Here is a 28000-nt window from a genome sequence, read left to right as displayed (position 1 = left end):
AAAATTTAAGACTGGAACAGGTTGCCAGGAAAGGCGGTTGAGGCCAGCACATTGGATTCATTTAAAAAGCAGTGGACAATAGTGTGTGTGTTCTGGAAGGATGAATATCTCAAGTGGTTCACAATGACAATACTGAGCAAGCACCGAGTAGGAATAACACCCTCTTGCTTCATGTCCATTACCCTATCCACCCCACTATCGGCTGGGTGTGCTTTCAGCCTTTCTGCTCTGCTGTCTGCCATTCTATCCTGGAACGCCGCTCTTCCCGCTTTTAAAACCCACCTAAATACCTATCATTTCAACTGTGCTTTCGGCCATGTTCCTCCCCACCCCCAGCACCCCTCTGAGCTCCTAGTCAGCTGTGTGAAGTGCTTTGAGATTTTCTTGAGAGGTAAATGATGCTATGTAATTATAAGTTTTTGCTGTGGGGAGAGGAAGTGCAATTCAATGGTGTTGACAGATGCCTGGTCTTTCAACAGGGTTTGTTAAGGGGGGGTTTGTCAAGATGGTTTGAAGGAGAGGAGAAGGAGGAAGGTGAAAGGATTTTATCAGACTTCCAGAGAACAGGTTGGAGGGCAGCCAGAGGTGGGGCTCCAGTCATTGCCTCCGATGATTAAAGCAGATCCCATAATATAGTAGCTTTTAAAAAGAAATTGGAGAAACATTTGAAAAGGAAAAATATAAAAAGGGAAAAGGCAGATGAATGAAAGTCTTAGCTCTCACAGAGAGACATTACCGGCCTCCTTCTGTGTTGTGGAATAATAGTAATTATCCTTGCTTTTTATTATTTTTATTATCTCAAAGACATGCTATAGCGCCTTATCATGACTTTGAGATGTCTCAAAGCACTTCACATGAATACACTGTAAAGTGAATTGACTGTATATTTTGTGGGCGAAACCCGGCAGCCAATAGCACATAGCAGTGTCCCACAAATAGTTGTGGATTAAGTGACCAAATTATTTTTATTTACTTTGAAGGAATTATTACCCCTGGAAAAGCGATCCGCCAATCAACTAACAACCAGGTTCCTACTTACAGCTAGGTAAACAGAGGTGTGTTGAGTAAGGAAACTTGCCCATCGTTTTACCCTGCCGGGAATCGAACTCAGGTCCTCTCTCTTGTGAGGAGGCTGCTGTAACCACTAAGCTACAGAACTTCATTGACTTCACATCAGGAAATGCATGGGAAAATAATAGTTGACACCCTTTATATTTTTAACCAGCAAATAAGCTGTTGCATGATTTATGATTGACAAACACTTTTAAGAAGCTAAATGTAGAATCAGTAGAACAGATTTAAGAATGCAAAAAGATCTGTTGAATTAAATTAAATGTTTAATTTCCCACAAAGAGAAAGGATAACTTCAATCATCTCCTTGGGCTTTAAAATGTGACGTCTCAAAGCAAATTAGACATGATAATTTTTCACCCCTTTCTGTTATTGACAGTTTTTCGCAAGTGTGAATGTTTGACAGTATTGGCAAGATGTAGATGAAAACATCAGAGACCTCCAGATTTCTGCACAGTACAAGATATTTGGCCCGCCCTTCAACTTGCATGCCCAGCATGTTCAGTGTGCTTTGAAGCATGCAAGATTTGCGAAGCTGGTTTTCATAGTTGATTGGAATGTCGTTTTGCAGGGTTTCGTCTCACTCTGCTGGTTCTCAGTCCTTCACAAGATCAACAGAGAGATTTGATCGAAGAGGGCCTTTTGGTTCACTTTAATCGCATCATTCCAGAAATACCGAACAACAAATTGCGTTTATATAGTACCTTTCACACACTGGATGTCCCAAGGTGCTGGACATTGAGGGATTTGCACCTGAGCTGTGGGATGGGATCAGAGAAGGGTGGAGGGCAAGGGGGGGTGGAGAAGGGAAGATGACCAAAGCCATAGTCAAAAAGAAATGTCTTGAGGTGGACTTTGAAAAAGGCAAGGGAGGGGGCAAGATGCAGGGCTCCAGAATTCCTTAGAGTGGGGGTAGAAAGGCTGAAAATCTGACTGATGATAGTGGAGCAGGGAGACATGGAGCAGGTGGAGATGACCAAATTTCCTGGAACATGAACCTCTGATAAACTCCTATTTAGCTCTGAAAAGTGATCAAGTAAAACTCTAAACTGGTAGATTATGGTTGCAAACCAGTCACTTTTCCAGATGAAGGCTGGTAGAGAATGTTGACCAGAAATTCACTGGTTCTGGGTTTTTTTTGGGTGAGGAGGGAGTGCAGAATCAGGAAGTTGAGTTACCCAGAGAGAGAACCTGCAATGGTCTCTGAGGTAATGAAGACTTGGCCCATTGGAGGAAGCAATGGGACATGGGCCGAGCATTGTGATGAGCAGACAGAGGGAGAAACTGCAGGCGCTAAGTGGCTGATCTAAAAGAAGGTTCAGATATGGAGAAATGAGTGAGTATTGCACAAATCCTTGTAATGCTCACCTTCATAGCAGCACAGGTCAATTCATTTAGAAATGTAGCCACTAATTTTAAGCAGCAGCTCAAATGTTCCAAAAAAAAGTATTCAAGTTCAGTATTTAATTATTTAATCACATCTATACATTAACTATTCATTGCAATCAATCAGTATTGTAAATAGTTGTAAAAAAACAAGTTAATCCATTAATTATTTATTTAAATCTAGTGAGGAATTGATTCAATTATTTAAAGCCATCAGTATCTGCAACTCTCATTCTATTCATTTAGTTGCTCAATAATTTAAGATTGGTCAGTATTTAGATTTTTGTTTTCCTACTAGCTCCTAAAGGCATTGGCTCATGCTAGGTACTATTCCTTGGCTGCTGGTTAACTTCCAGTAATAACAATAATAATAATAATCATTTCTTGCACTTGATACAGCACCTTAGCATGTCGTTGAAATGTCTCAAAGCACTTCACATGATATACTGTAATGTGTAGTGACTTTGTGATTTGTGGGCAAATGTGGCAGCCAATGTATGCACAGCAATATTCCGCAAGCAACTGTGAAGTGAATATTACCTTGCCCAATAATAATACTACTAGTAATCCTTGCATTTGATATAGCGCCTTGTCATGTAGTTGAGACGGCTTAAAGCGCTTCACAGAATATATTTGTAAACAACAACAACCTGTACTTATATCGCGCCATCCACACAGGGTAGCGTCTCAGAGCGCATAACGGTGGCGGAGCCTGACTCCGAGCTGGGGGAGGGGGAGGTGACTGTCAGCACTGTCAAAAAGGAAGGTTTTCAGGGGAGACTTGAAAAAAGGGAGAGAGGGGGCAAGGCGGAATGATTGAGGGAGAGTGTTCCAGAGTTTTGGAGCGTAGTGGCTGAAAGCACAACGTCCAATGGTGGGGCGGAGGGTGCGAGGGACGAGTAGGAGGCCGGTGTCAGTCGAGTGGAGGCCCTGGGTGGTGGATTGGGTAGTGAGGAGGTTGGAGAGATAGAGAGGTGCCAGGAAGTGATGGTATTTGAACACGAGTGTGAGGATCTTGAAGTCGATCCATTCAGTGATGGGGAACCAGTGATGCCTGGCCAGAACTGCTAAAGTGGATTGACTGTGTATTTTGTGTGCAAAACAAAGCATCGATAGTGAATGCGAGCAGGCTTTTGTGAGCAGTATCATTACTGAGTTAATTTCTGACCTTCACCCATGGATTTACTAGCAGGGATGGTGAACAGCAATCAGGAATTCACCCAATTTATCCTTCAATGACCAACAGCAATGAGGTCATCCATAAAATGTCACAAATATTTGATTACCTTGGCAAACTGTCAAAATGATTAAAAATACATCTACTCTTATCAGCCATCACTTTCATCTTAAATAAGTAATTCTGTAATCTTGTTGAACACGTAGCAGTCTCCAGAGATGTGAAGTCTACCATCCTACAGGTGCCCGGTTCAACCAGTACAAATTCAGGGCTGTAAAGGAACGAATGGTAGCCAATTCGATGTACTTGTGCTTTGTTTGCAAATCATAAATTGATTTGTGACTAAAAGGAAAGACCACAAATTCCTTTGGCCTTAACTCTGGGGAGACTGGACTGCCAAATCTGCAGATGACTCATTTTGTTTTTCAGTTGCAGAAGGTGGAATTTATTTTTAGGAGTTTCAAATAAGTTAGGCATAATTAATCATTTACAATCTTTAACCTCATATTTGGACCTTTTCAATACCAAAACATGATCAAGGAGTTAGAATCATAGGATCATAGAATTATACAGCACAGAAAGAGACCATTCGGCCCATTGTTGTCTGTGCCGTTTCTTTGAAAAGAGCTATTCAAACCATCCCACTTCCCTGCTCTCTCCCCATAGCCCTGCAAACGTGTCCTCCCCAAATAATTCTCAAGTAGTTCGATATTTCAAGGCTGTATTTCTGGTTGTGATTACACGTAGTGCTTTTGTCAATACCAACCGCTTTTGGAATTTCTTCATTATAAGAGTGCATCACTGACTGGAATTTGAGCCCGTTGAAGTTTTGGCAGTATTAGACATTCACTGCATGTTCTACTACCTGATTCCGGTCCCACCTGCCTCATTGTCTGATATGAAGCTCACTTACAACTGTTCAATTCCCCCAAATAAAATTGTTCATTCACTTCATAACTGTTTGTGGGACATTGCTGTGTGCAAAATTAGCTGCTGTGTTACTCTGCGCTAATGGGCAAATTTCCAGATACCCTCACTCCATCTCTACCTACGAAGGTCCTTTTGGGTCTTTTCGTGTAGCCAGATAGTGCTGATTCCTAATCCTGTGCTTTGAAATGGGATTTTGCAAACTCATGAGATAGTAAGAGATAATTGTCTTGTCCAACAATTTTCCAGATAACATGGTCATTCATCTCATGGCTGTTCAGAATGCTTTTGTTGGAGTTATAGGGTTGATGTGAGTAACTCGCATAAAAAAACCCTATCCCATTTATGCCAGCCATTGTACACATGATTTCCTCCCAACCTCAAAGCATTAATTCACATGTCAGATATGTTTGCACTGCTTCATGTGAACATGGATATGCAAGTGTTGAGATGCTATTCATTTTGGAGGAGCTTGGATCACTCATACTGAATTCAAATTTGCCAAATCTACAACAGCAACAATAAAAACTTACATTTATACAGCACCCTTCATGCAGTGTAGTGTCAGTGACAGGGCTGGATGCCGAGCAAGGGGAAGGTGACCATAGGTGCAGTCAAAAAAAGTTAGATCTTGAGGTGGGATTTAAAGATAGATGAAGAAGGGGTCAAGTCCCTCTTACTTGCACAGTCCCACCGGCCTGGGTTCAAATGTGCATTTGTGCATATGCTCTGACCGTGCAGATGATTGTGAAGCGAAGCAGATATTCATGGATAAATTTGCAAGTTTTCTAGATTTTCTCAATGATGTGACACAACAGCACCTGTTTTTAAGATGGATGGGAATTCAGAGAATGTTTGTTTAGTGAATTTATCCCCGCCTATATTTGGCACTAAGTATGGTTGGCATGTTTGATTATGGGTGTGATAAGCTTTCTCACATTGTGTCTGAATCAGTTTCCTGAGCCAGTGACTGGCTGTTGTCCCAGAACTCCCTGAATGGAGCAGCTTGTGGTTTTCAGCCTGCAGCTCACCATCTGCTGCCAAATTGACTTGTCTCATGTCACATAAGCAAAGGAACATTGTGGTATTGGTTTCGGGTGAACCTTCTAAGGGCTTTTGACCCATGTGGTTTCATAATCTTTGGCTGCATTTGCCTGATCATGACTATGGTAGGAAAACCCAGCATAAGGACTACTCACTACGCCTGATGGCAGCTGTCCCAATACTTTATTCATAGGAATATATAGTTTCTCACTACTAAAGTCAGACTTATTTTGCCTTTCCTCTCTAAGCCACAACAGCCATTACAAATCAAAGCAAGTTTACTAAAAGCAAGTAAATGTGCTAATCCACACATTTGCCATCCAGTTTAATATGTCAACTTTGCTTCCGTGTGCATCTGCAGATTTTTTATAAATAGTATTTTGTTGATAGTTCCAAATATTTCTGCAAAGCAAGCCATGTTTACAGAATCACAACTACAAAAAGGCTGAGTAAACTTTAGATGTGGACAAGTTTTGAATTTGTTAAAGATTTGCTTAAATATTTTTTAGTTAGAGATGTACAGTGTTTATTTATTATTTATTGATGTATGTTCAGCCTGTTGTTTGACCCACACGTAAACCCATTATTATGCTTTAAGTGTATAAAACCAGAGTGAGTTTCAACTTTTGTAGATAAGAAATTTTCTGGTTGTCTATTTTTATTAGAATTGTATATAAATGCTTTTGATAATACGTAAACAAAATATTATTGCCCCGAACACAGGAAGAAACTTGCTTCTCTTTTCGAATAGTGTCATGTCATCTTTAATTTCCACTGAGAAGGCCTCACCTATTCAAATGCCCCCCTCGCCAGTCTCCCCAGTTAAAGTAAACAAAAATCTAATTGCTCCAAAACTGCACCAAAAATGTACTCACCCACTCTAAACTCTGTTTCCCCATCACAGCAGTCTTTGCTAGTCTCCACTTGCTCCGTATCACAGAATGGATCAGTTTCAACATCCTCACACTCGTCTACAAATCCCTTCATGCTCTCTACCTTTCTGACCTGCTTATTCCCCACGCCACCATCCACCGCCTCGGCTTAGCTGACTCCGGCCTCTTGCATATCCCTCCACCATCGGCGAACGTGCTTTCTGCCATTATGCTCCGAACTCTGGAACTCTCTTACTCAATCTCTTCACCTTGCCCCATCCTTCCCCATTTTCAGATCATGCCTTAAAACCTTCCTCTTCGACCTTGCCTGCGGGTCACCTCCCCCTGTTCAACCAACTTGACGTCAGGCTCCACCACTCTTAAATTCTCCGAGGTGATAGCCTGGGTGAAGGGTGCTGTATAAATACAAGTTGTTGTTGTTGTACATTGGTTTTATAATAATAATATAATAATCCTTGCATTTGATACAGCGCCTTTCACGTCTTCTCGACGTCTCAAAGCGCTTCATAGAATGGACTGTAAAGTGAATTGATTGTATATTTGTGGGCGAAAGGTTTTATGTCTTATCTGAAGAACAGCAACTCTGACAATGCAATGCTCCCCCAGCATTGCATTAGAGTGCCAGCCAAGGCAATGAGCTAAAAAGTCCAGACATGGGGCTTAAACCTACAATCTTCTGAGCCAGAGGTGAGAGTGCTAGCAAATGAGCCAGGCTAAGACTCAATAGAAAAAAAAACTTAAAAGATTTTCCATTGAAAAGATATCTGACTGAATATTTTTGAAAGGTTAATGTGCTATGGGGCACTATAGTTTTAAAAGCTACTTTGCAGAAATCAATAGGGCACTGCATTTTAATGTAGGAAGAATTAAATAAATATGACTTTTGGTTTATCTTAACAGATTGCTTTGAATGCTTGGGGCAATTCGCAATTGTCAGCATTTTCATAAGAGTATAAAGAGTATCTGCAGGAGGTAGCATTGGTAGCAGCAAGTGCTCTTTTCCTCATATAAAGAGATTGATAAATGGGAGAGGAGGAGTGCAGATCATGTACAAATCTTTTAGTAAGTTTGAGAATAAAGCAGTTGCTATTAAGAAATAAAAAATATACATGAATCAATTATATGGGCCTAAACTTCCTGAAAACAGGAGGCTAGGAATTGAGCTTTTGGACTTGGATGGTAACAGATGGTAACAGCACTAAAGAATCATCTTCAATAATGAACTTCCCCCAACCCAAAAAATGTTTTCTTTGGTCAGCCTGATGTCTGACATGCAGAAACCCATCACCACCTCAAGAGCATTCAACCCAGATTAATTGTTTCATACATGCCACCTACAGTTAGTTGATTGGCAGATTGCTTTCCCGGAGGTAATGATTCCTTCCAAAAAATTTTAAAAAAATAATAAGTTGGTCACTTCAATCCACAACAGTTTGTGGGACACTGCTGTGCGCAATTGGCTGCTGCATTTAGCCCACAAAATATACAGTCAATTTACTTTGCATTATTTTCTGTGAAGCACTTTGAGATATCTCGAAGATGTGAGAAGGCACAATATCAAATGCAAGGATTATTTGATTATTACACATACAAATTCCTTTGCCTGGAATGCATGCACACTTTCTCCCTGAAGTGATGCATCCTGCTTACGAAATTCAGGAGAGCTTTTATCGAAAAATATCACGTTTACTGAAAAACATTTTGGGACACGAGAAGAGAAAGATTATACTAGTAACTAGAAAGAGTTGATCATTGATTTGAGCAATTTAGCAGTGAATATTGGTTTGAAGAGAAAAGTTTGGATCAAAGGATGGAGAGCTTGCTTCTCTCCAGAGTAAAGATATGATAAAGTTTATTTCAGATAAAATATCCTTGATGAAGGAAATACAATATAAGATAAGTGTTTGTCAGCCTAGCACAGTCGATACCACTCTTGGTCAGAAGATTGTTGGTTCAAGTTCTGCATTGGAATTTGAACTCATACTTGACTCATACTTGACAGTCCTCATGCAGTATTGGGAGTGCGCATTCTTTAGTGGTGCCATTTCTTAAATGAGCTGTTAAACCGAGGTCCATTTATGTGTTCTCTAACACTATTATTATTATTATTATTACTATTAAAAGGAGAAGGAAGGTTCTAGTGGCATCCTGGTAAATACTCCTTCAATTAATTGCTCATTCACTTTGAGGTTATATAATATAATAATAATAATCCTTGCATTTGGTATGCTGCCTTATCTCGTAGGAAGGACGTCTCAAAGCTTGTTTGAAGGAGTTTGCTGGCACAAATAGCTGCCACATTTACCTACAAAAGTAGTCACTATATTGTCAACCTTCTGACTTGGTCGCAAGAGTGCTATGAGCTGTAAGGTGCTATAGAAAGTCAGTGCATGTCGTAATACAATCACAAATACTCTACCTATTGTAATACAAAGGTTTCTCCGTAATGAACAATTACTGTATTGTAGACATTCAGCTTTCTTCAGGAATGTTTTGCTAGTTTTAGCTTGTTTGTATGGTGGGAGAAAAATATTCAGTGGCATTGACTGTAAAGTGGCCTCTTGAAGGACAATACAAAAATCATTTTGATGGAGCAAGACAACTTTACTATGAGAAATATTGTTAACAATTGCAAAGATTCTGAAAACATATTATGATCGTTTGAATAAATTCAGACTTTGGGCTTGGCCTCTGAGACCTTGGCTTTAGTTAAAGGACAATTGTCTAAACATTTCAGGTTGTGCAGAATTTGGGGGAATAAAAAAACCCTCTTTAATTCAATACAAGAATTTACAGAAATCTGGCTTTAAAATTATGTCTGTGTTTAATAATTTGCTAAAACAAATAAAGAAGAGAGTCAGTCGAGATCCAGGTGGAATTTCTGCTCCAAATTCCATGAAGGATAAATGAATTCAGTGGAAAGGTTATTTCAATAGAAAGTAGCTTTTGTCAAGAATAAACCTGACCTAGTTGCATTCATCAGTATGAATATGTAAATAAATAGAAGACCATCCAAGCACATCTCTGGGATATTGATTAACTAAACTATTGTATTCTGTGAAGAAGCGTAGCCATGCATTTCAGTATAAGCTAACCTGACAATCGAAACCTGTTACCTCTCACTGGTATCTTTGTGTTGTATATGGATTCTGATAGTTTCATTAATGGACAAAGATGAAGCACGGACCCATTTATTAGAACATGGACTGCTTAGACTGCAACTATTTTGCTCCCCTCTTCCAACTTGATACAAAACAATACAATACAATTTACATGCCTTTTATGTCAGGAGCCTGGGAGCCCGAAAGTACAGTCAAAGAGGAACATATTGAGATGTGCCTTGAAAGAGGGGAGGGAGGGATTCTGGGACAGTATCCAGAGAGTGGGGGCAGAACGTTGAAAAGCTCATTCGCCAATGATGGAGCAAATAGGATGGGGGACATAAAGCAGTCGGCGCTTGTTGAACGAAGGGAGCAAATGGATCAATAGGGTTGAAGGAGGTCACCAAGATTGGGTGGGGTGAGACTGTGGAGGAATTTAAAGGTGAGAAAAAGGATCTTGAATTCAATCTGCTGGGGGATGGAGAGCCATTGGAGCTGAGCAACGATGAGGATGACAGTCTATTTACCTGGTGTTACACAGAACCCGGGTTGCAGAGTTCAGGATAATCTGCAGCTTGTATAGGGAAGAGCTGGGGAGTCCAGCAAGAAGAGCATTGGCATTGTCAAGCCTGGACATGATAAAGGCGTAGATGAGCGTTTAGGCAGCCCAGGGCAGAGGCAATGGTAGAGGTGGGCAATATGCACTTTGAGATGTCATCCCAACATTCTATACTCTCGAAAGCACCTCCATATCTTGGGCGCTGACAACATCTCCTTCCATGGTTTGTGGCAACTTGATGCTTAAAAAAAACGTGCTTGCACTGGATAAAGACTGGACCAGGTAATTAATTTCAGCAGCAGGGAGCAGGTATGATGTGAACTGTCAGCCTTGCCAAGATACATCTACTCAAATGTCACACAGAGGAACTTTGCAATATAAGGATTGTACATTTGGATGTTAAGATTGGAATTAGTTACTTTTGCTTTGCTTACAGTTCGGAAGGTGGCCATTTGAGTCAGTGGGGTGGGGGGGTAGGTGGGGGTGGTAAGGTTGGTGCTTGTGTTAAGCCTTTTGACTGTGCATTTGGCCACACTCCCCCTACCCTCTTGATTCAATTTGTTGATTCAAAACCCCCAGCTCAGTCTTGAATCAACAAATTGAAACAATGTTTTTTTTAAAAAAAATCTATATCCCATGGAGCCAATATGGAACCTTGGCATCCTGTTCGACCCTCAACTGTCCTTCATACGCACATCTGTGCTATGACCCGCTCCGCCTTTTCCCATGTTCGCAACATCGCTTGGCTCTGCCACTGTCTCACACTGCAGGCCACCAAAACCCTCATACACGCATTAACAACATCCAGGCTCGACTACGCAAATTCCTTGCTTGTCGGCCTCCCCAACTGCTCCTTCCATAGGCTGCAGATCATTCAGAACTCTGCAGCCCACGTCCTCTCCAGCACAAGGTTCCGTGACCCTATCACCCCCATCCTCGCCCGACTCCACTGGCTTCCCATCATTCAGAGGATACAGTTCAAGATCCTGGTCCTCACTTTCAAAACCCTCCATGGCCTTGCTCCCCCCCTACCTCTGTGATCTCCTAACCCCCTACTAACCTGCCCGCTCCCTCCGCTCAGCGGGCTCTGGCCTGCTTTACGTCCCCCACCTTGCCTGCTCCACCATTGGCAGGCGGCCTTCAGCCACTCTGCCCCCACCCTCTGGAACTCCATCCTGCAATCCCGCTGCCTCGCCCTCTCCCTTGCCTCCTTCAAAATCCATCTCAAGACGCTCCTCTTCAACAGTGCCTTCAGTCACCCTTCTGCCCTCCACCCTCCTCAATCCTGACCCTCAGCTTGGCTTCGAAACCCTTATTGTCCAGCGCCTTGGGATGTCCTCCCAACGTGAAAGGCGCTATACAAATGTAATTTTGTTGTTGTTGTAGAAGGATGTAGCAGGCACATAGCAATTCGGAAGACTGAAATGTCTATAACCAGATAATTATCAGCTCCACAGGACATCAGCAGCAAACTGGATTGTTTATCTTCTGAATGTTATGAAAAAGTATAGACCTGGGAGTGATTATCCTCAGCTACCAATCTTAACAGCAATCACATGATGATGCTCTCTAAATCCTGAGATGAGGTTACTCTGGAAATTACCTCATTTAATAGGCGTAAACTGAGATGAAGAGAATATTTTCTGTGCTGCTGGTACCAAAGACTGGGCTTTGGAGGGAGTTGGATTGATGGGCCAAATGGTCATCTCAGTATATGCTTCCTTGTGTTCTTTACGCAATGTATTGTAAAATACATAAAACAGTTTTTGTTAATTCTATTTCACACCGTTTTTAAATCCAGGGTTTGATGATAGAAACTGCAATTGATATTCAGTGACAATAGAATGAATCGTTTCAAAATGCTTCATCTCAGTAACTGATACTGTCTCACTATTTAAATCTCAAATACTCTAAAAAGAGTAAATATTGAAACATGTTAAGTTTTCAAATCAATATTGCATATTTTACAGCCACACAACAAATGTCAATATTCAGCTGTTCAACATTTGCTGTGAGATTTCTCTTTTATGAGTCAAAGGGGGATGGAAACAGAATTATTAGACCATCCAAGATGATGATAAAACAACTTTATTGCTTTCATTACTTTGCCAATCATGTATGATCCCAGACAGTGTGCCAAACAGCTACTTAACTATAATGGACCATTAGCCAAGCCCACCTCTGTCCTTATATGATGTTTACATACACCCTTTTTTCAGGCATGGTCAAGTCCCGTAGCGTAGTGATTAGCACTCTCTCCTCGCAAGCGAGAGGACCCTGCTTTGATTCCGGCAGGGCAAAACCTTAGTCAAGTTTTATTACTCCACATGCCTCTGTTTACCTAGCAGTAAATAGGAACCTGGTTGTTAGCAGATTGGCGGATCGCTTTCCGGGGGTAATAATCCCTCAAAATAAAATTGGTAAATCAGTCCACGACTGTTTGTGGGATATTGCTGTGTGCAATTGGTTGCCCTGCATTGCGCCCACAAAATACACAGTCAATCAACTTTACAATATATTCTGTGAAGCACTTTGAGATGTATCAATGACATGATAGGGTACAATATCAAATGCAAAGATTATTATTATGTGTATATACATTATATATATTTACATAGATAGTGATCAGAGCAAATACCCTAGCTAATTTTCCCCTTCGCTAGCTCAGGGTTTAGGAAGGCCAATTGTAGTGCGCTTGTAGCTAACTCATCACAAACCATATCACAAGATCACAAGATTGGTTTGGATGAAGGCCCTTTGGCCCATCCAATCTCATCCTTCCAGAATGCCAACCCTACTGTTCCCCCATAACCACAACAAGCTGCTTTTTAAATAGAAAAGCTACCACATTCCTGGCAACCCGTTCCAGTCATTCATTACCCTTGTCACGGGGGTGGGTGATGTCAACGACTGAATACAATAACATTATTGAACATACATTCACTCTCTGCCCCTGGCTGCACATAATTTGTCTCCTCCATTTTATAGTGGTGGAAAAAAATAATAACAATACAACAGATGACTGATTCCAATGGTTAAAGGACTCAAATATTTAAGTGGTGGTTTTCTAAAAAAAAATTATTCCTCTTTTCATTTATATTCTGAGGCGGTAATAGCCTCAGGGTTTGTATTATAGAGTCCAAGGCCATTCTCTTCCCAAAACCCCTCTGAAATTGTCAGTGGGTTGACATAAAAGCTTGCTGGAAATCAGCAGAAACAAACAAATTAAGATTTATTCAATGCTGCACAATGAGCTCCTGAGTTGCCCTCTCACAAGGGAATAAACTCATAGAATAAGATTCATGTCAAGTACTTCAACATATAATATCCTCTGTTTGCACTACAGTGTTAATTAGATTACTCTTTATTCATTTTGTGTTATCTTGTCAATGAAGTGAAACACTCATAAAATGTAACCTGAAAGAGCAAGCTGATATGATAGTGAAAGCAATATTAAGCTAAAGGAGATGATGCTGAATAAGCCTTTGTTACACTTCCTTGTAAGGTCTTTTGGACCCTTGCCAGTGATAGTTCCCCAAGCATGTTTAGTTGTATTAACAATTCTATCGATACATCAGGACGCCCAGANTTTTTGAACAATTGATGATTGTTTTCTTCATAACAAGTATTGTTTCTGTACAGTGGAGTGAATTATTTTGACAATCCTTAAGGAAGACCTACTTTCTTTATGGCAAAATTCAGCAATTGAAATGAGAGTCATTTAGCAAATGAATGCAAATTCAAGAGTGTTACATGCTCTCAAATTAGTATTTATTTGTCTGAGACTGTGCCCTTGCTCTGTTAACTCCACTTTTATGCCAGGGCCCAAGTTTATAAACAGCAACAAATAACAACAAAACAGACATAAATGTATAGATAAAATATGTAAATAGACGCTCAAGCTGTTTTTTGCAGTAGGTATATGTTTTTTTCAAGTAAAATCAGAATCAGCAGGTTTGTTAGTGAAATGAGGTTTGACCTTGGATTGAGTGTCTTTTGGACATAGGATTCTCTTGTATAATCATTTGCCAAAGCATATAACAATAATAATCTTTGCATTTGATATAGCGCTTTTCACGTCAACATACTGTAAAGTGAATTAAGTATGCTACTGTTACTGGCAAGAGGATAGTTTCAATAGCATTGTCATGGCAAGGTAGGATATAAAAACATTTACGCAAACTGCCCCATTTTAGTAATACGCTTTCTTTAATGGACCTTTGCAATTCCTTTCTCTGTGTGCCCATTTATACAATAGTATAACATTCCTTCATCAGGTTGTTGAGACATCTTAAAGCATGTCACATTATGTATTGCTAGAATAAAGCTGGCTAACACCTAGTGTGGTTTGCAATGCAGTACATATCAGTTCCTCAACTGTGCATTTGACCTTAATATTAGCAGCTCTTTTGAGAGATGACTGACAGCACACATTCAGCCCTAAACATTCAGCCCTATTGCTTTTAGCAATAACAAACTTTAGCGATGGGGCTGTCCCATGTATAGTTATCAAGGGAGCACAGGTGACAAATGATAATTTAAAGCGCAGTAAGTGTTCAAGCTCTAAAAGATGTTTACGCTTTACTTACCACGTTGTGTAAGTTAAACTGTGAGACACAATGTTATATACAGTCATTCAAATGACTAAACTGAACAGCAAAAAATGAACCATTGACCTTTGTTAATAAGGAAACTTTATTTCCATTAATAGCAATAAAAGAAAATAAATGTACAAGAAAGAAATGAAAAAACACAATTTTGGTTGGTTGCGTATTTTAAAAATGAAATAGGGAGTTTCTAATTAGATATGTCAAGATCAAGATGCCAAGACAAAAATTGCCCAAAAGATAAATTTAATCTTGCATATCAAAAAGAGACTGGGAGGACGAAGTATCTTATTCAAAGTATCTTAAAGGCCTGAAACTGGTCATAAAGAAAGAAGGAGCTGAAAATGAAGCAAGCGCAAAGAAGCAGCTAAAAATGTACTTCAGCTGCAAGGTAGCCTTACTGGTCTACCTGATGAGAACTTCTATCTAGTTATTGAATCTAACATTTTTGTTTTGATTAGCATTGTACATTATACTGTCTATTGGGGTGAAATACGATGTGATTGGGATAATTTTCATGAGTAATAATCACTTTTTCCATTATAAATAAAAAGTGTGCTTCCAATACTAACAACTGCACCAAATAAAGTGAGAAAATCGAGATATTATGGGAAGTCATGAAGAAAATAAAACTCAACTCTCGTAAATGAAAACGTAATTCTGCTACTGCAATGCAGATTGCATTCTGCCTCGGCTACTGAAACAGAGAGTTAAAACAGATTGTACAGCAGACCCATGTTTGTTAAGATAACCTGCATAGTGTTGGTCAGTAATTCAACATATCATACAGGCCACTAATGAAGTTTAAAATTACCGATCTGCACCATTCCTCGCACGTTGCCTATGTGATTATTGATTTATTGCAATTATTTCCTAGAATGTAGCAGCAAGGAGGCTTGCTCCTGATTTTTCCTTATCCAGAAACCTTCTATTCAGAGACCTGATTGGGAAGCTAGATCAGATGGAGAGAGCTATCAGGTGCCTCAGGATGAATCGAGACCCATCCTTCTACTTGTATACCTTAATGACCTGAATTTTTAGACCCATTAGAATAATAATAATAATCCTTACATTTATCTTTGCACCTTCTGGAACTCCATCACACCTTCCCTCTGCCTCACTCCCACTCTTGCTCCTTCAAGGCACACCACAAGAACCTTCTGTTTGACCGTGCTTTTGGCCACCTTCTCTGCTCTCCACTCTCCCTGATTCCAACCTTCCCCCCCGCTCGGGTCCTAATCACTGACTGTTCAGCGCCTTGGGATGTCCTCCCGATGTGAAAGGTGCTTTCCAAATGTAATTTTGTATTGTATTGTATTTGATAGAGGATTTATCACATAATTGAGACACCTTAAAGTGCTTCATAGAATATAATGTAAAGTAGATTCACTGTGTATTTTGTGGGCGATACTCGGCAGGCAAATGCACACAGCATTGTAAGATAGTTACAGGAATTGTGGAATTAGAAAAGCCAGAAAGGACATTGGTTTAACATCTCATCCAAAGGACAGCACCTTGAGCAATGCAACAACAACAACAACAACTTGCACTCATAAAGCGCCCTCCATGCAGGGTAGTGTCTCAGAGTGCTTAACAGTGGTGGAGCCTGCTCCAGCACTGTATTGGTTAGTCTACAATATGTCAGCCTAGTTGTTTAAAGGCTTGAACCCATAACCTTCTGATGCAGATTCGAATGCTAACTGAACCAGATTGATATCATGATTTATGTTCTAACTTGATTTGCAAAGAAATAACATGATGGTCAGAATGAGGACATTAACTTGATCAAGTATGTTTAATGCAAAGAACAGTAAAGGTAGGTGGATACAAAGTTCACGATTTCAGTCTAATTGAGCATGTGGAATATTTATCAAATGTCATGCTTGATAAATTGCTTGGTTAGAAATAATGAGAGCTATTTACCATGACTTTTGCTAGTTCTACAATACAAATTTACATTTATGTAGTGCCTTTCACATCAGGAGGACGTGCCAAGGTGCTCAACAATAATCACTTGGCACCTGAGGTGGGAGCCGAGAGTGGTGGAAAGAAGAAAGATGATCGAAAGCATGTCATGCCCTCAAAAGCTTTCAAACATTCCACTATAAAACGACTTTACATTCTCTCCACTGAGTTTCAGGTCTTTCAGTATCCGTGCTTTTCTGATAACTGTGTGAATCATTTAGAAAGTCACTTTGAACAACCAAGTGGATCCAAAATTTACGACGTGTCTTAGAGAAGAGAAAAGATTGACCCAAGTTCCAAAAATAGGTGCCCTGCCCCATTATCAGATTTACCGCTTCTTCAATATGACTTCCTCAGTTAACATGAGTTAACATTTTTTCTCAGTTTCAAAATTACCTTGTGGTTGTTTTATATTGTGAACTAATTCAAATAGCTGCTGTAGATGGTGCGGTCTGATTCAGTCTCCTGGCTATGTTGCATGAAACTGTATGAAACTGTTCATTTTAATAGCATTAAAATTCTAACACTGGTTATTAGAGCTCTGTGCATTGGCTTACCAGATCTCTGCTCAGCCTCAGGCAATGCGAATAGCATTTATTAACTCAAACAGAGCAATATTGCTCAGCGTCCAGCAAAACAAACTAATGCTTTAGCTAATGTTTTAATGAGGGATTAAGAACTTCCAGCTTGTTAAGCTAGTTGACTGGGTTCACTTTTGTTGGTTCACTTTGCTATCAGCTGTAAATCACCACGTGGGAGCATGTTGTTCTTACGGATCAATCAGAAATTTCTATTTGTCGATATTTATTGTCAAAGTAAGTGAAGTACAGTTTATGATTCTTCCTGAAGATCTGTAATGTTGAAGGACTAAGACTGAGCTTTTAAAGATTTGCTATGCCTGGTTTAGCTCTGTTAAAATATATATTGTATCCTTGACCCTGGTCAACATCTGTGTGGTAGTGCTCCATGTGGAAGGGAAAGAAAAGTGATGGAGTGTTACTCCCTCAGTTTCTTTCATGGAGTTCATTAACTTACTATGCTGGCTGCATAGAGTTTTTGATTTATGAGAGCAAGTCTAACATTAATATATGTTGTGGCCTTTTTCATTTTATTCCACATTTTTGTTTCCCGTGTCGACTCAAACAGATTAAAAATCATGATCTGCACAGGTGTCATGCTCACAGCTCACTGACCATTCTGATTTCTCGCTTGATCTCTGTACAGAATGAAATCTAGACCTTCTGGCAAAACCTTAGAACAATTTAAAAAAAAACACAAAAGTACAGGGTACTTGAATTGTACTTGTATTTGAAGGGAACCAGAAGGGGAGCATAATATCGTGGAGAAGAAAATTTGTAATCTTTATAAATTTTTTGACTGTCTGCCTCCCAATATTAAATGTTCTACAATGATGTGATAAGAAAGACATTAATGTTCTAATAATGAGTGATTTCAATCAATTTAACTCCACATATAACATAATAGTACTGTGCAACACAGTCCTATCCATCTGGATATGTCAAACTGAATATGGCTTTGGCTTGCAGTGTTGGGATCCTTTTTACACTAAATATCCACCAAACTGAACCTATGAAGTGGCGACTGAAACATTGTGGGGAATAACAAATATGGGACCAATATAATTATACCCATGTCTTAGACCACCAAATAGTGGGAAGTAGATAGACAAGCAAATCTGGAAGCAGATTTCAGAAAGATGCAAAACCAATAGAGTAGTGATAATTGGTTTTGCATCTTTCTGAAATAAGTGATAACTTCAATTATCCTAACATAGACTGGCAAAATAACAATGTAAAGAGCAAGGAAGGGGAAGGATTCCTGAAATGTGTGCAGGATAACTCTCTGGATCGGTATGTTTCTAGCCCAACGAGGAAGAAAGCAGTGCTAGATCTAGTTCTGGGGGATGAAGTGGGGCAAGTGAAGCAGGTTTCAGTAGGAGAGCATCTGGACAACAGTGATTACAACATCATTAGGTTCAGCGTACTTATGGAAAGGGACAAGGAACAATCAAAGTTGAAGATACTTAACTGGAAGAGGACTAATTTCAGTGAGTTAAAATGTGACCTACCCCAGGTGGACTGGAAAGAAAGATTGGCAGGCAAAGCAGCTAACCAGCAATCGGAAGCCTTCAAGGAGGAGATAGTTTGGGCACAGAACAAATACATTCCAATAAAAGGGAAAGGTTGGGCATCCAAACCTCCCTGGATGAATAAGGAAATTGGGATTAAAATAAAACAAAAAATGGAGGCTTATGATAAATGTCAGCTCCAAAATACAGACGATAATCAAATAGAATATAGAAAGTACAGAGAAGAACGGAAAAAGGAGATAGGAGGGGCAAAGAGATTGTATGAGAAAAGATTAGTGGGTAACATAAAATGGATCCCTAGAAATTGGATAAGATAAGAATAAACCGAGGAGGTACTGAAAAGATTGTCGGTGCTCAAGATAGATAAGCCAAGCGGTCCGGTCGGGATGCATCCTAGGTTACTGAGGGAAGTAAGAGTGGAAATAATGGAGGCTCTGGCCACAATCCTTCAATCCTCCTTGGACACCTGAGTGGTGTCAGAGAACCAGAGGGTTGCAAATATTACTTCCCTGTACAAAAAGGGGCAGAAGGATAAACCTGCGAACTGCAGGCCAGTCAGCCTAAAGTCGGTAGTGGGGAAACGCCCAGAAACTATAATCCAGGACAAAATATACTTTCACTTAAAAAAAATGGGTTAATAAAGGACAGCCAACACGGATTTGTTAAAGGCAAATCATGTCTAACAAAACCTGATAGAGTTTGTCGATGAAGTAACAGAGGGGTGGGATGAAGGTAGTGCAGTTGATGTAGTTTATATGGATTTTCAAAAGGTGTTTGATAAAGTGCCAAACTTGTTAAGCAAAATGAAGCCCATGCTATTAAAGGACAGTGGCAGCACGGACACAGAACTGGCTGGGAGACAGAAACCAGAGAATGGTTGTTATTCTTACTGGAGGGAAGTGGTGCAGTGGGGTCCCCCAGGGGTTGGTATTGGGACCATTGCTGTTTTTGATCTATATAAGTGACCTGGACTTGGGTATAGGGAATACAATTTCCAAGTTTGCAGATGATACTAAGCTAGGAAATGTAGTAAACAGTGAAGAAGATAGTAGCAGACAGGATATACTGTTACTGTAAAATGGATTGACGGTATGTTTTGTGGGTGAATGCATATGATTTGCAAAGTGATTTAGACTGGTTGTACAGCTGAGTCGACACATGGCAAATCAAATAGAACTGTAATAAACGTGAAGTATTAGACAAAAGTGCTTGACATTGCCTGCAGATGTGGCACACTGACTGATGACCCTTTGTATTTTGCTTGAGCTATCTATTTCATAGTTCAGATTCCCTGAAGGCATCCATCCTCCTATTATTACTAAAAATAGCATTTTTTTTACTGTGTCTTTGCAATTTTCCATTATAGGTTAAACCACTAAATCTATATTTGTCAGTGCTTACATGATGCCACAGGTGATAGGTTTTTATGTTAAACTGTGTAATAAGTGCAATTGTAAGCTCACTGGTGAATCATAAAATAGTATGCAAGGTGTTTTGCTTGTAAACAGGCAAAAATGAGCTGCCCAAGAGGAAATGCCTCAGATTTTGATTAATATTATGCACTCCTATATTTAAATAGTCAGTTGTGAAATGTGTGTCTTTATATAAAGGTCAAATTAATTGAATCCAAACCAGTTCTGCAACATTTATGAATCAATTGATGCCAGTATTCCAGTAGATGCATGAGAACAAGTGGGTAGGAACATGCATGAAATATTATGGTGTCACAGAAAAAATGCAGCACAGTCTGAAACGCCCTTTATTAAAACCAGAAAGGCAGTAATTAAAGGGAAAGAGGGTGCTGCTTTTCAAGTGCGAATTTGCGGCATGACAAGCAAAGGAGACAATAAATTGATGATTAAACTACAAACTATTTTAAGGCTGTGTGTTTAATTAAACAGGCCAGTCTTTTATGTCCAGTTTTCACTTGTGTGTCCCACAAATTTAGGTGAAACTGTAACTATTATATGATATGGTTATTTAAAAGAATGCAAAATCAATCTTTTCGGCTACAAATTTGTTCAATCCATTTTGTTTGTTCTTGATTGGAAGATGGTGAAAACGTTAACAATTTAACCTGTAGGATAACAACAACAACAACAACAACTTGGATTTATATAGCCCCCTCCGCGCCGGACGGCGTCTCTGAGAGCTTTACAGTTTCCGATCCTGGGACCGAGCCAGGGGGAGGGGGGGAAGGTGACAAAAGGCGCGGTCGAAAAGAAAGGTCTTCAGCAGAGACCTGAAAATGGGAAGGGAGTGGGCGAGACAAAGGGAGTGAGGAAGGCAGTTCCAGAGCCTTGGGGCATAGTGGCTGAAGGCACGTCTGCCGAGGGTTGTGCGGAGGACTCGGGGGACAAGGAGGAGGCCAGACCGGGAGGAACGAAGGCAACGGGTGCTGTTTTGAGGAGAGAGGAGGTCGGAGAGGTAGGGGGTTGCAGAGGAGTGTAGGGACTTGAATACGAGGGTGAGGATCTTGAAGTCGATCCTCTCTGGGCTAGGCAGCCAGTGCAGTCTGGCAAGGACTCGGGTGATCGGGGAGCGGAGTTTCTAACATCTCAAAATTATTTACATAGATGGAATACGGGCCCGAGCAGGGTGGAAGATAGGGGTAGGGGGTAGGAGGAAGATGATTAAAGCTGCAGTCCAAGGGGTAGGTTTATAGAAGGGTTTGAAAGCAAAATGTTAGCATGCAAGGTGGAGAGATCTGGGAAGAGAGATCTAGATAACGGGCAAAGAGACTGAAAGCTGGGTCGTCAAATACCGCTGTCAAACTAAAAGTTAGCCAATACTATAAGGCCATAGATGGCAGAAACCATGGGGCTAAATTTGCTTTATTCCTGGACATGTTCCATTCCTCAATTACTGCCAGTATAACGTTAAGGCTTTAATGAAGAGTTTATTGACTCACCGTATTTAGTAGTAATAATAATAATCATAATCCTTGCATTTGATTTAGCTTTTTATCACTTTGTTGAGACGTCTCAAAGCCCTTCACAGGATATACTTCAGACTGTGTATTTTGTGAAACACAGTATTTATCACTGGCAAAAATTAAAGAACAGAACACATTAAAGAATACTGCAAATTTTGCCCCCATATCTCAATTTATAATTAATTGGCATTTTATCGGATAGTTTACTTTACTAACCAGTAACTTTGCTATTTCCTCAATAAGAGATGGCACTGTGACACTGTATTCCCACCCTTCTTTGTTGGTAAGTAGCAGGGTCTGCTTGTTTTCCATTATAAGCCAACATCCTAACCATTTGAAAATTTACTGATAATAATCCTCTATATGTCCTCTATATTCAACATTTTATAATAATAATTATTTCAGTTGATATATTGCCTCATCATTTGTTGAGACATCTCACAGCACTTCACAGGATTTACTGTAACGTTTAGTGACAGTCACTTCACCTCGTTTCCTTCCTTGCCTCCTACAAGGCCGGTCTCAAGACCCTTCTCTTCGATCGTGCCTTTGGTCGCCCTCCCACTTCTCTGCCTTCCCTCACCCCTACCCCACCTCTCCCCCATGCTCAGGCCCTGGCACCTGACTGTTCAGTGCTTTGGGACGTCCTCCCGATGTGAAAGGCGCTTTACAAATGTAATTTTGTTGTTGTTGTTGTTTGCTTGTTTCTAGGCAAAATATAATGGTTAAATTGTACACAGCAATGTCCCACAAACAGTCGTAAAGTTGGCCAGGACACAGGGAGAAACTCCCTTTTGTTATAGTACCATTGGGACTTTAACATCTAACTGAATAGGTAGACGGACCTCGGTTTAATCTGCTTTCTGAGCCATAATGAATTCCACCAGCCCTACCTGTACCACTAGTTTTGGTGGTTCTCTTGTTTCGGTGTCAACAATACTTTTGAAAGAACAAAACCAAGATCATCAACCCTAAGCCATTCAAAACCTGTCTGGCAGCTCTGAATGTGCAGAGTCACATTCTTCTGATAACCGTATTTGCATGCAAAGAATGGATTACTGAGAAAGTAACTTAAAAGCTTATTGCATTTTGTTTGTCCCTTCACAGAGTCTGCAGCTCTTGCTGTATCTTGGCATGGGATCATAAAACTTTACTGAAGGAGCCTAAATTGAAACAGTCATCCAACGCTGAGAATTTTACACAACCTCCTTAATGAGATAACATAGAAGAACAGGAGCTGCTGATTATAATCCTCTGCATTACGAAACAAAATTTAACCGAGGAACAAAAAGCCAGGCGTTCTGAGCTGAAGACAGTCTTTTTGAATTGTTCAAAGAAAGTTGAAAGTCCTATGACTCTTATTGTGACTCTTCTCTGGCTCAACCTCGCTTAAGTATTCCCCAGAGTAGTGGTGCTGTTGCAAAATGAAGACTGAAGTGGATCCGCTCAAAATGATGGACCTGAGCTTTCTGTCCCTGGAGGAACAGCGGGCAATTCAGCAGGTTCTTAAAAGAGATGCTGAGCTGAAGGCACTCGAGGAAAGACGTATTCGGTAAGATTGTCTTGTTCATGTCCTGTATTGCAATTCTTTTTTTTAATAAAGAAAGTTATTTTCTTGTTTTTGATAGTGTTCTGTCATAACGTGGCAAAAATCAGCCTGGGATAGGTGTGGAGTGCAGGTGTTGTTTGATAAATGTCTTGGTTCTGGCCTTACTCTGACATTCATTTGTGGACCTAGATATCATTGCTTGAGGCAGCAATGTCTTGATGCCAGTTACTTTAATATATTTGTCAGGGACCAATGAATTTTCCAAACAATGGACATGCTCATGTTCGGATCATATCAGATATCCAGATTTTGAGAACACTGTTGACTTGATCTGAAAAAGTCAGCTACAAGGGTATGGAGAAAGGGCAGGTAAATGGGACTGAAAGGATTGCTTTCAGTGCCTTGGGACGTCCTCCCGATGTGAAAGGCGCTATACAAATATAATCTTGTTGTTGTTGTTGCTCTTGACGGAGCCGGCACAGACACGATGGGACGAATGACCTTCTTCTGTGCCGTCAATTTCTATGGTTCTATGAAATACAATGTTCAGTACTTCCTGACAATTATGTAATATGGTGAGGTGTTTTGCTTATTAATTAATGGAACTGCTTTTTAACTTACAGGTTTTGATATTTTCTTTATGTGTAGCGAACAGAGGTGAGCAAATGTTCCACACATTGTGATAGCATTGGGCTAACGTTTGCAGCGTTTCATAATGTTGTTTATGCTAGTTAGTGTGGACAGAGTTTGTTCTTAAGAATTAGAGTGTATTTTGAAGGCCAAAACAATCCCCAATTCAGGGAATTAAAGTTAAGCAACCATACATGTGCCTCCTTAGACTGTTGGGGGACTTACTATAATAATATCATTAATCCGTGCTTTTCGAATAGTGCCATTGTTTTTTAACGTCCACCTGAATGGGTTAACAGGGTTTTGGATTAATGTCTCATCTGGAGGATGGCACTGCTGACAATGTAGGACACATACAGCACTGCATTGAAGCATCAGACTGTGAATGTCCTAACCTAGTGGGGCTTCAACCCACAATCTTCTGACTCAGATGTGAGAGTTCCACAAGCTGATCCAGGCTGACGTCAATATAAATCTGTACATTACTTAAGTATATTATTAAAAACATGTTCCATGCAGTTGAATAGAAATGATTTGTGTAACCATGCTAGTGAGGAGTCAAGCTGACACAAGAACATTATTTAAATGCTTGCAAAGGATTTTGTTTCTTTCCTAAAGAAATAATCTCTCCTAAATTTTCTCTCTGGAACAGAGATGAATTATGCTGGGAAGCTGGTACTAGAAGGTTCATACTGGGAGGCTCATGCTGGGGATACAGTTACATAGGCTCCAGCAGCCAGCCCTTCACTACCTCACTTACCAGTCCTTCATTTGGGAGCTGAGACAGCGCTCGATAATTTGCATTATTCAAAAACAATTTGTGAGTATCAGATCTTGATCTCTGGTCAGACGCCTCCTTTGATCTAAACCTGAGATCGGTCTGAGTGTATTCCAGGGAGACACATCTTGGTAACTGCAGGATTCTGTTGTTTGTAAAAAAACATTTGTGAATATCGCAAATCAGAAACTTAATGTTTAATAATTTCTCACAGAGTGGGAGCCCAGTGTCATTGGGAATTTTGGCATTCCTTGTGCCAGGGTACAGCTTGTTAGCTTTAAAGTTGCAGTCCTTAAAACCACAACAGTTGTGGGTTTATGAGTTTAACTATTGATAAAGAGAGCCATTAATTGTGCATAGGCTAAGTGGATGAATAATGTATGTTTTCAGTACAGTTCTGACAAATTATTTTAATTAGACAGATAATGAGTGTCCAAAGATTTGGCCTAGCCTGTGACAGGGAGAATTCGATAGTTTTCTGGACATTGTTTCTGCTGAAATATTTGATGCTATCATTAATTTACTGTCTTCAAATGTTATAACCAACTGTGTTCTTGGGATCTTATTATTGGAGCAAACAAACACACACACACAAAGACAGGCACTGATGTGCGCACACACAGGCATACCCTCATATGTACACATACAGGCACACTCGCACACACATACATAGATGTTCACACAGATACACACATACTAATTTCAGTGTTTTAATAACTAGAGCTTCCAGCAGTAGTCTGTGAAGCAATGCCCAAGTGGAACGCATTCCAGGTGTTCATACCGGCTTAACAGTTGCATAGATGTTGCAGAGATTCAAACTGATTTAAGCAGCACACAAGCCCTCAGACTATAGTTGGTTCTTTAATACAACAGTCTGCTTTCATTGCTTTGGGCATTGAGTTTAGTATTAATGATTGATGTCCTGAAGTATAAATATTCCATCCAGCTGTTGTTTAAACTGGCAGAATCCTTCCAGCAGCTCTGCAATGCCACTGAGCAAGATTTAGATCTCCCCTCTGATTTTCCTCCTTTACCCCCTCTTCTCCTGAAGTGGTGGGGTTACAGCCCAATGGTGTGTTAACCCGCCATCAGCTATGCCAATGGGCATTGAATGTCAGTATGCCATTCAACCATAGCGTTGATACAGGTGAACCCAATGTTGTCCATAGAGGTACATTTCCAGCAGTCGTTAAATAGCTTGCAGTTGCAGGACTACTGATTTCCATTTATAGGGCCACTAAGATGAGTTGTGTTCTCACCAGCACACCAGCCCAAGGCCACAGGGATAAACCTGCAGCTTTCATGGTCTGTGTGGCAATGCTTGTACTGTATTACTAATGCTAGCTTTAGGGCTATGCTTCCTGTTGCACAAAGAATGATGTTCAAATAGAATCACCTACTCTCCAGTGTTGCTCACTATGTTGCTCCTAGTTTTATTGTTTAAACAACTCAGGTTTATTTCCCCGCATGCATGAAAAGGTGTACTGGTCTGTACCAGATTGGACTCTTGTAACAGAGGCTGGGTACTAACCTCAATCTCAGATGACTTTGTTCCTGAATTTTTTTTTCAGTTTCCACCATAGTTATTAGCAGGTTCGGTAAAGGCTGCTCCATATACCAGGGTTTGCCTGTGTCATGATGGTGGTGTGTAAACACATGCGACAATTATTAGTGCTGCCTGTGTAGTGAAGATGAAATGTAGAAACATATGACTGAATTATTAGTGTTTTCCTGTGATGTGTTGATGGCGTATAGACCTGCAGGACATAATCGCAAATTCACTGCGAAGGTGGGTGGGGGCAAGGAAGAAAACAATTCCAAATGTGTTTACAGATTATTTATTTTATAGCAGCACAAAGACCTGTTGTCATTACTGCTGTGTGCAATTCTCTGCCACGTTTTACTCACAAAATATACAGTCAATTCACTTTATAGTATATTCTGTGAAGTGTTTTGAGACGTCTCAAAGTCGTGATAAGGCGCTATATAAAAATGCAAGGATTATTATCACTGATTTAAATATTCCAATATCATTGAGGCCTGTTTGAAGAAATGGTCTTTAGCTGTGATTGGATAGGAAGGTTAATTGTGCATCAAATTTAGTGCTACAAAGATTATGCCGTTCGAACTGTTAATCAACAGCTGTCGTGCTAATTAGTCCATATATTGGAAAAAGCAACCTTATGATAATTAATACACTGATTCACTGGCCCCAGTGCCCTGGAGACAGACATCCTCACCCTCCACCACCTCTTTCCCTCCCTTAACCCCCTTTTCCCCCCCTCCCCCCACTTTTTGCCCTAACCCTCCCTCACCACACATGCACCCTTTACAATGCTTTGCCTAGGCGCCAAGTGTGCAGTGCAATGGACTTTAGGCTTGTGGATCAGAGGAATGGATTGTCGGTTAGTAGGATGGTGGCTCAATTTAAAAAAAAAGTAATGTAATCCTAATGTAATATGCCTCATCACGTCATTGAGACATCTCAAAGAGTTTCACAGGATTTTACTATGAAGTGTACTGATTGTATATTTGTAGGCAAATGTGGAAGTCAATTTGCATACAACGTCCCCAAAACAGCCATGAAGTAAACTGGGACATTTAATACACGGTGTGGTTACAATCACTATGAATGTATAGGTCTCTGCCTCTCAGCACACCCGAGAGTCATTAATTATCATAATGTTCTTTTTTCACTGTGTGTATCAAATAGCATTGTTGAAGTTGGAGACCCTCAAGGTAAAGCTTGGATATGAACAGAGCGGTTTACAATCTGATTATGATGGAATCCTGCAGGTCAAACATAATTTTAAGTAATACCTTTTGAATGAAGATGTATCTTGGAGATTGAAGACAGGTTGGGAGAGGTTAATGCTTCCCACTACTGGCATTGGAAACCTTCTGTACATTTTCAGATGGTTCTCTGCCAAATGCTTTACACATAGTAAAATCAGAGTGTATCTGAAAGTGGAAGAACAAAGGCAGAAAGTCCTGATTGATACTCAAATGTTGTTCTTCATGATTACATTACTTCTACTTTTTTTTAAAATAACAAATATCTTTTAGGTAAGATCAGTATGGCATTGTATTTCACAACAATGCACATCATTATTGATGTACTACTCTTGGATTCTTTATTCAGGTGCAGGTAACCAAGGCTGAGAAGACAAATGAGTCAGGGTGCAGATAAAGACACGCATGATGTAGTTCACACTTCACACTGTTCTCTACACACTAGCTCAACACGAGCTACCCTCTTCTCTCAATC

At 40.2% G+C, this 28000-nt stretch overlaps 1 protein-coding gene across 2 annotated transcripts in view; it reads left to right on the top strand.

Moving 5' to 3' along the window:
* Positions 1-28000, top strand: part of LOC103182596 (synaptotagmin-like protein 1) — a 135732-nt gene that overhangs the window by 3833 nt on the left and 103899 nt on the right. For both annotated transcript variants that reach the window (XM_007899663.2, XM_007899662.2), the window contains exon 2: positions 22883-23327. In XM_007899663.2, coding sequence (XP_007897854.2) covers positions 23200-23327 — 128 coding nt within the window. In that variant the 5' untranslated portion in view covers positions 22883-23199. The remainder of the gene's footprint in view (positions 1-22882; positions 23328-28000) is intronic.

The sequence above is a fragment of the Callorhinchus milii genome, unplaced genomic scaffold (assembly GCF_018977255.1).
Source record: "Callorhinchus milii isolate IMCB2004 unplaced genomic scaffold, IMCB_Cmil_1.0 Scaffold3, whole genome shotgun sequence".
NCBI classification, from domain to species: Eukaryota; Metazoa; Chordata; class Chondrichthyes; order Chimaeriformes; family Callorhinchidae; genus Callorhinchus; species Callorhinchus milii.
The sequence above is the reverse complement of the archived record's forward strand: the minus strand, read 5'-3'. Positions and strand labels throughout refer to the sequence as shown.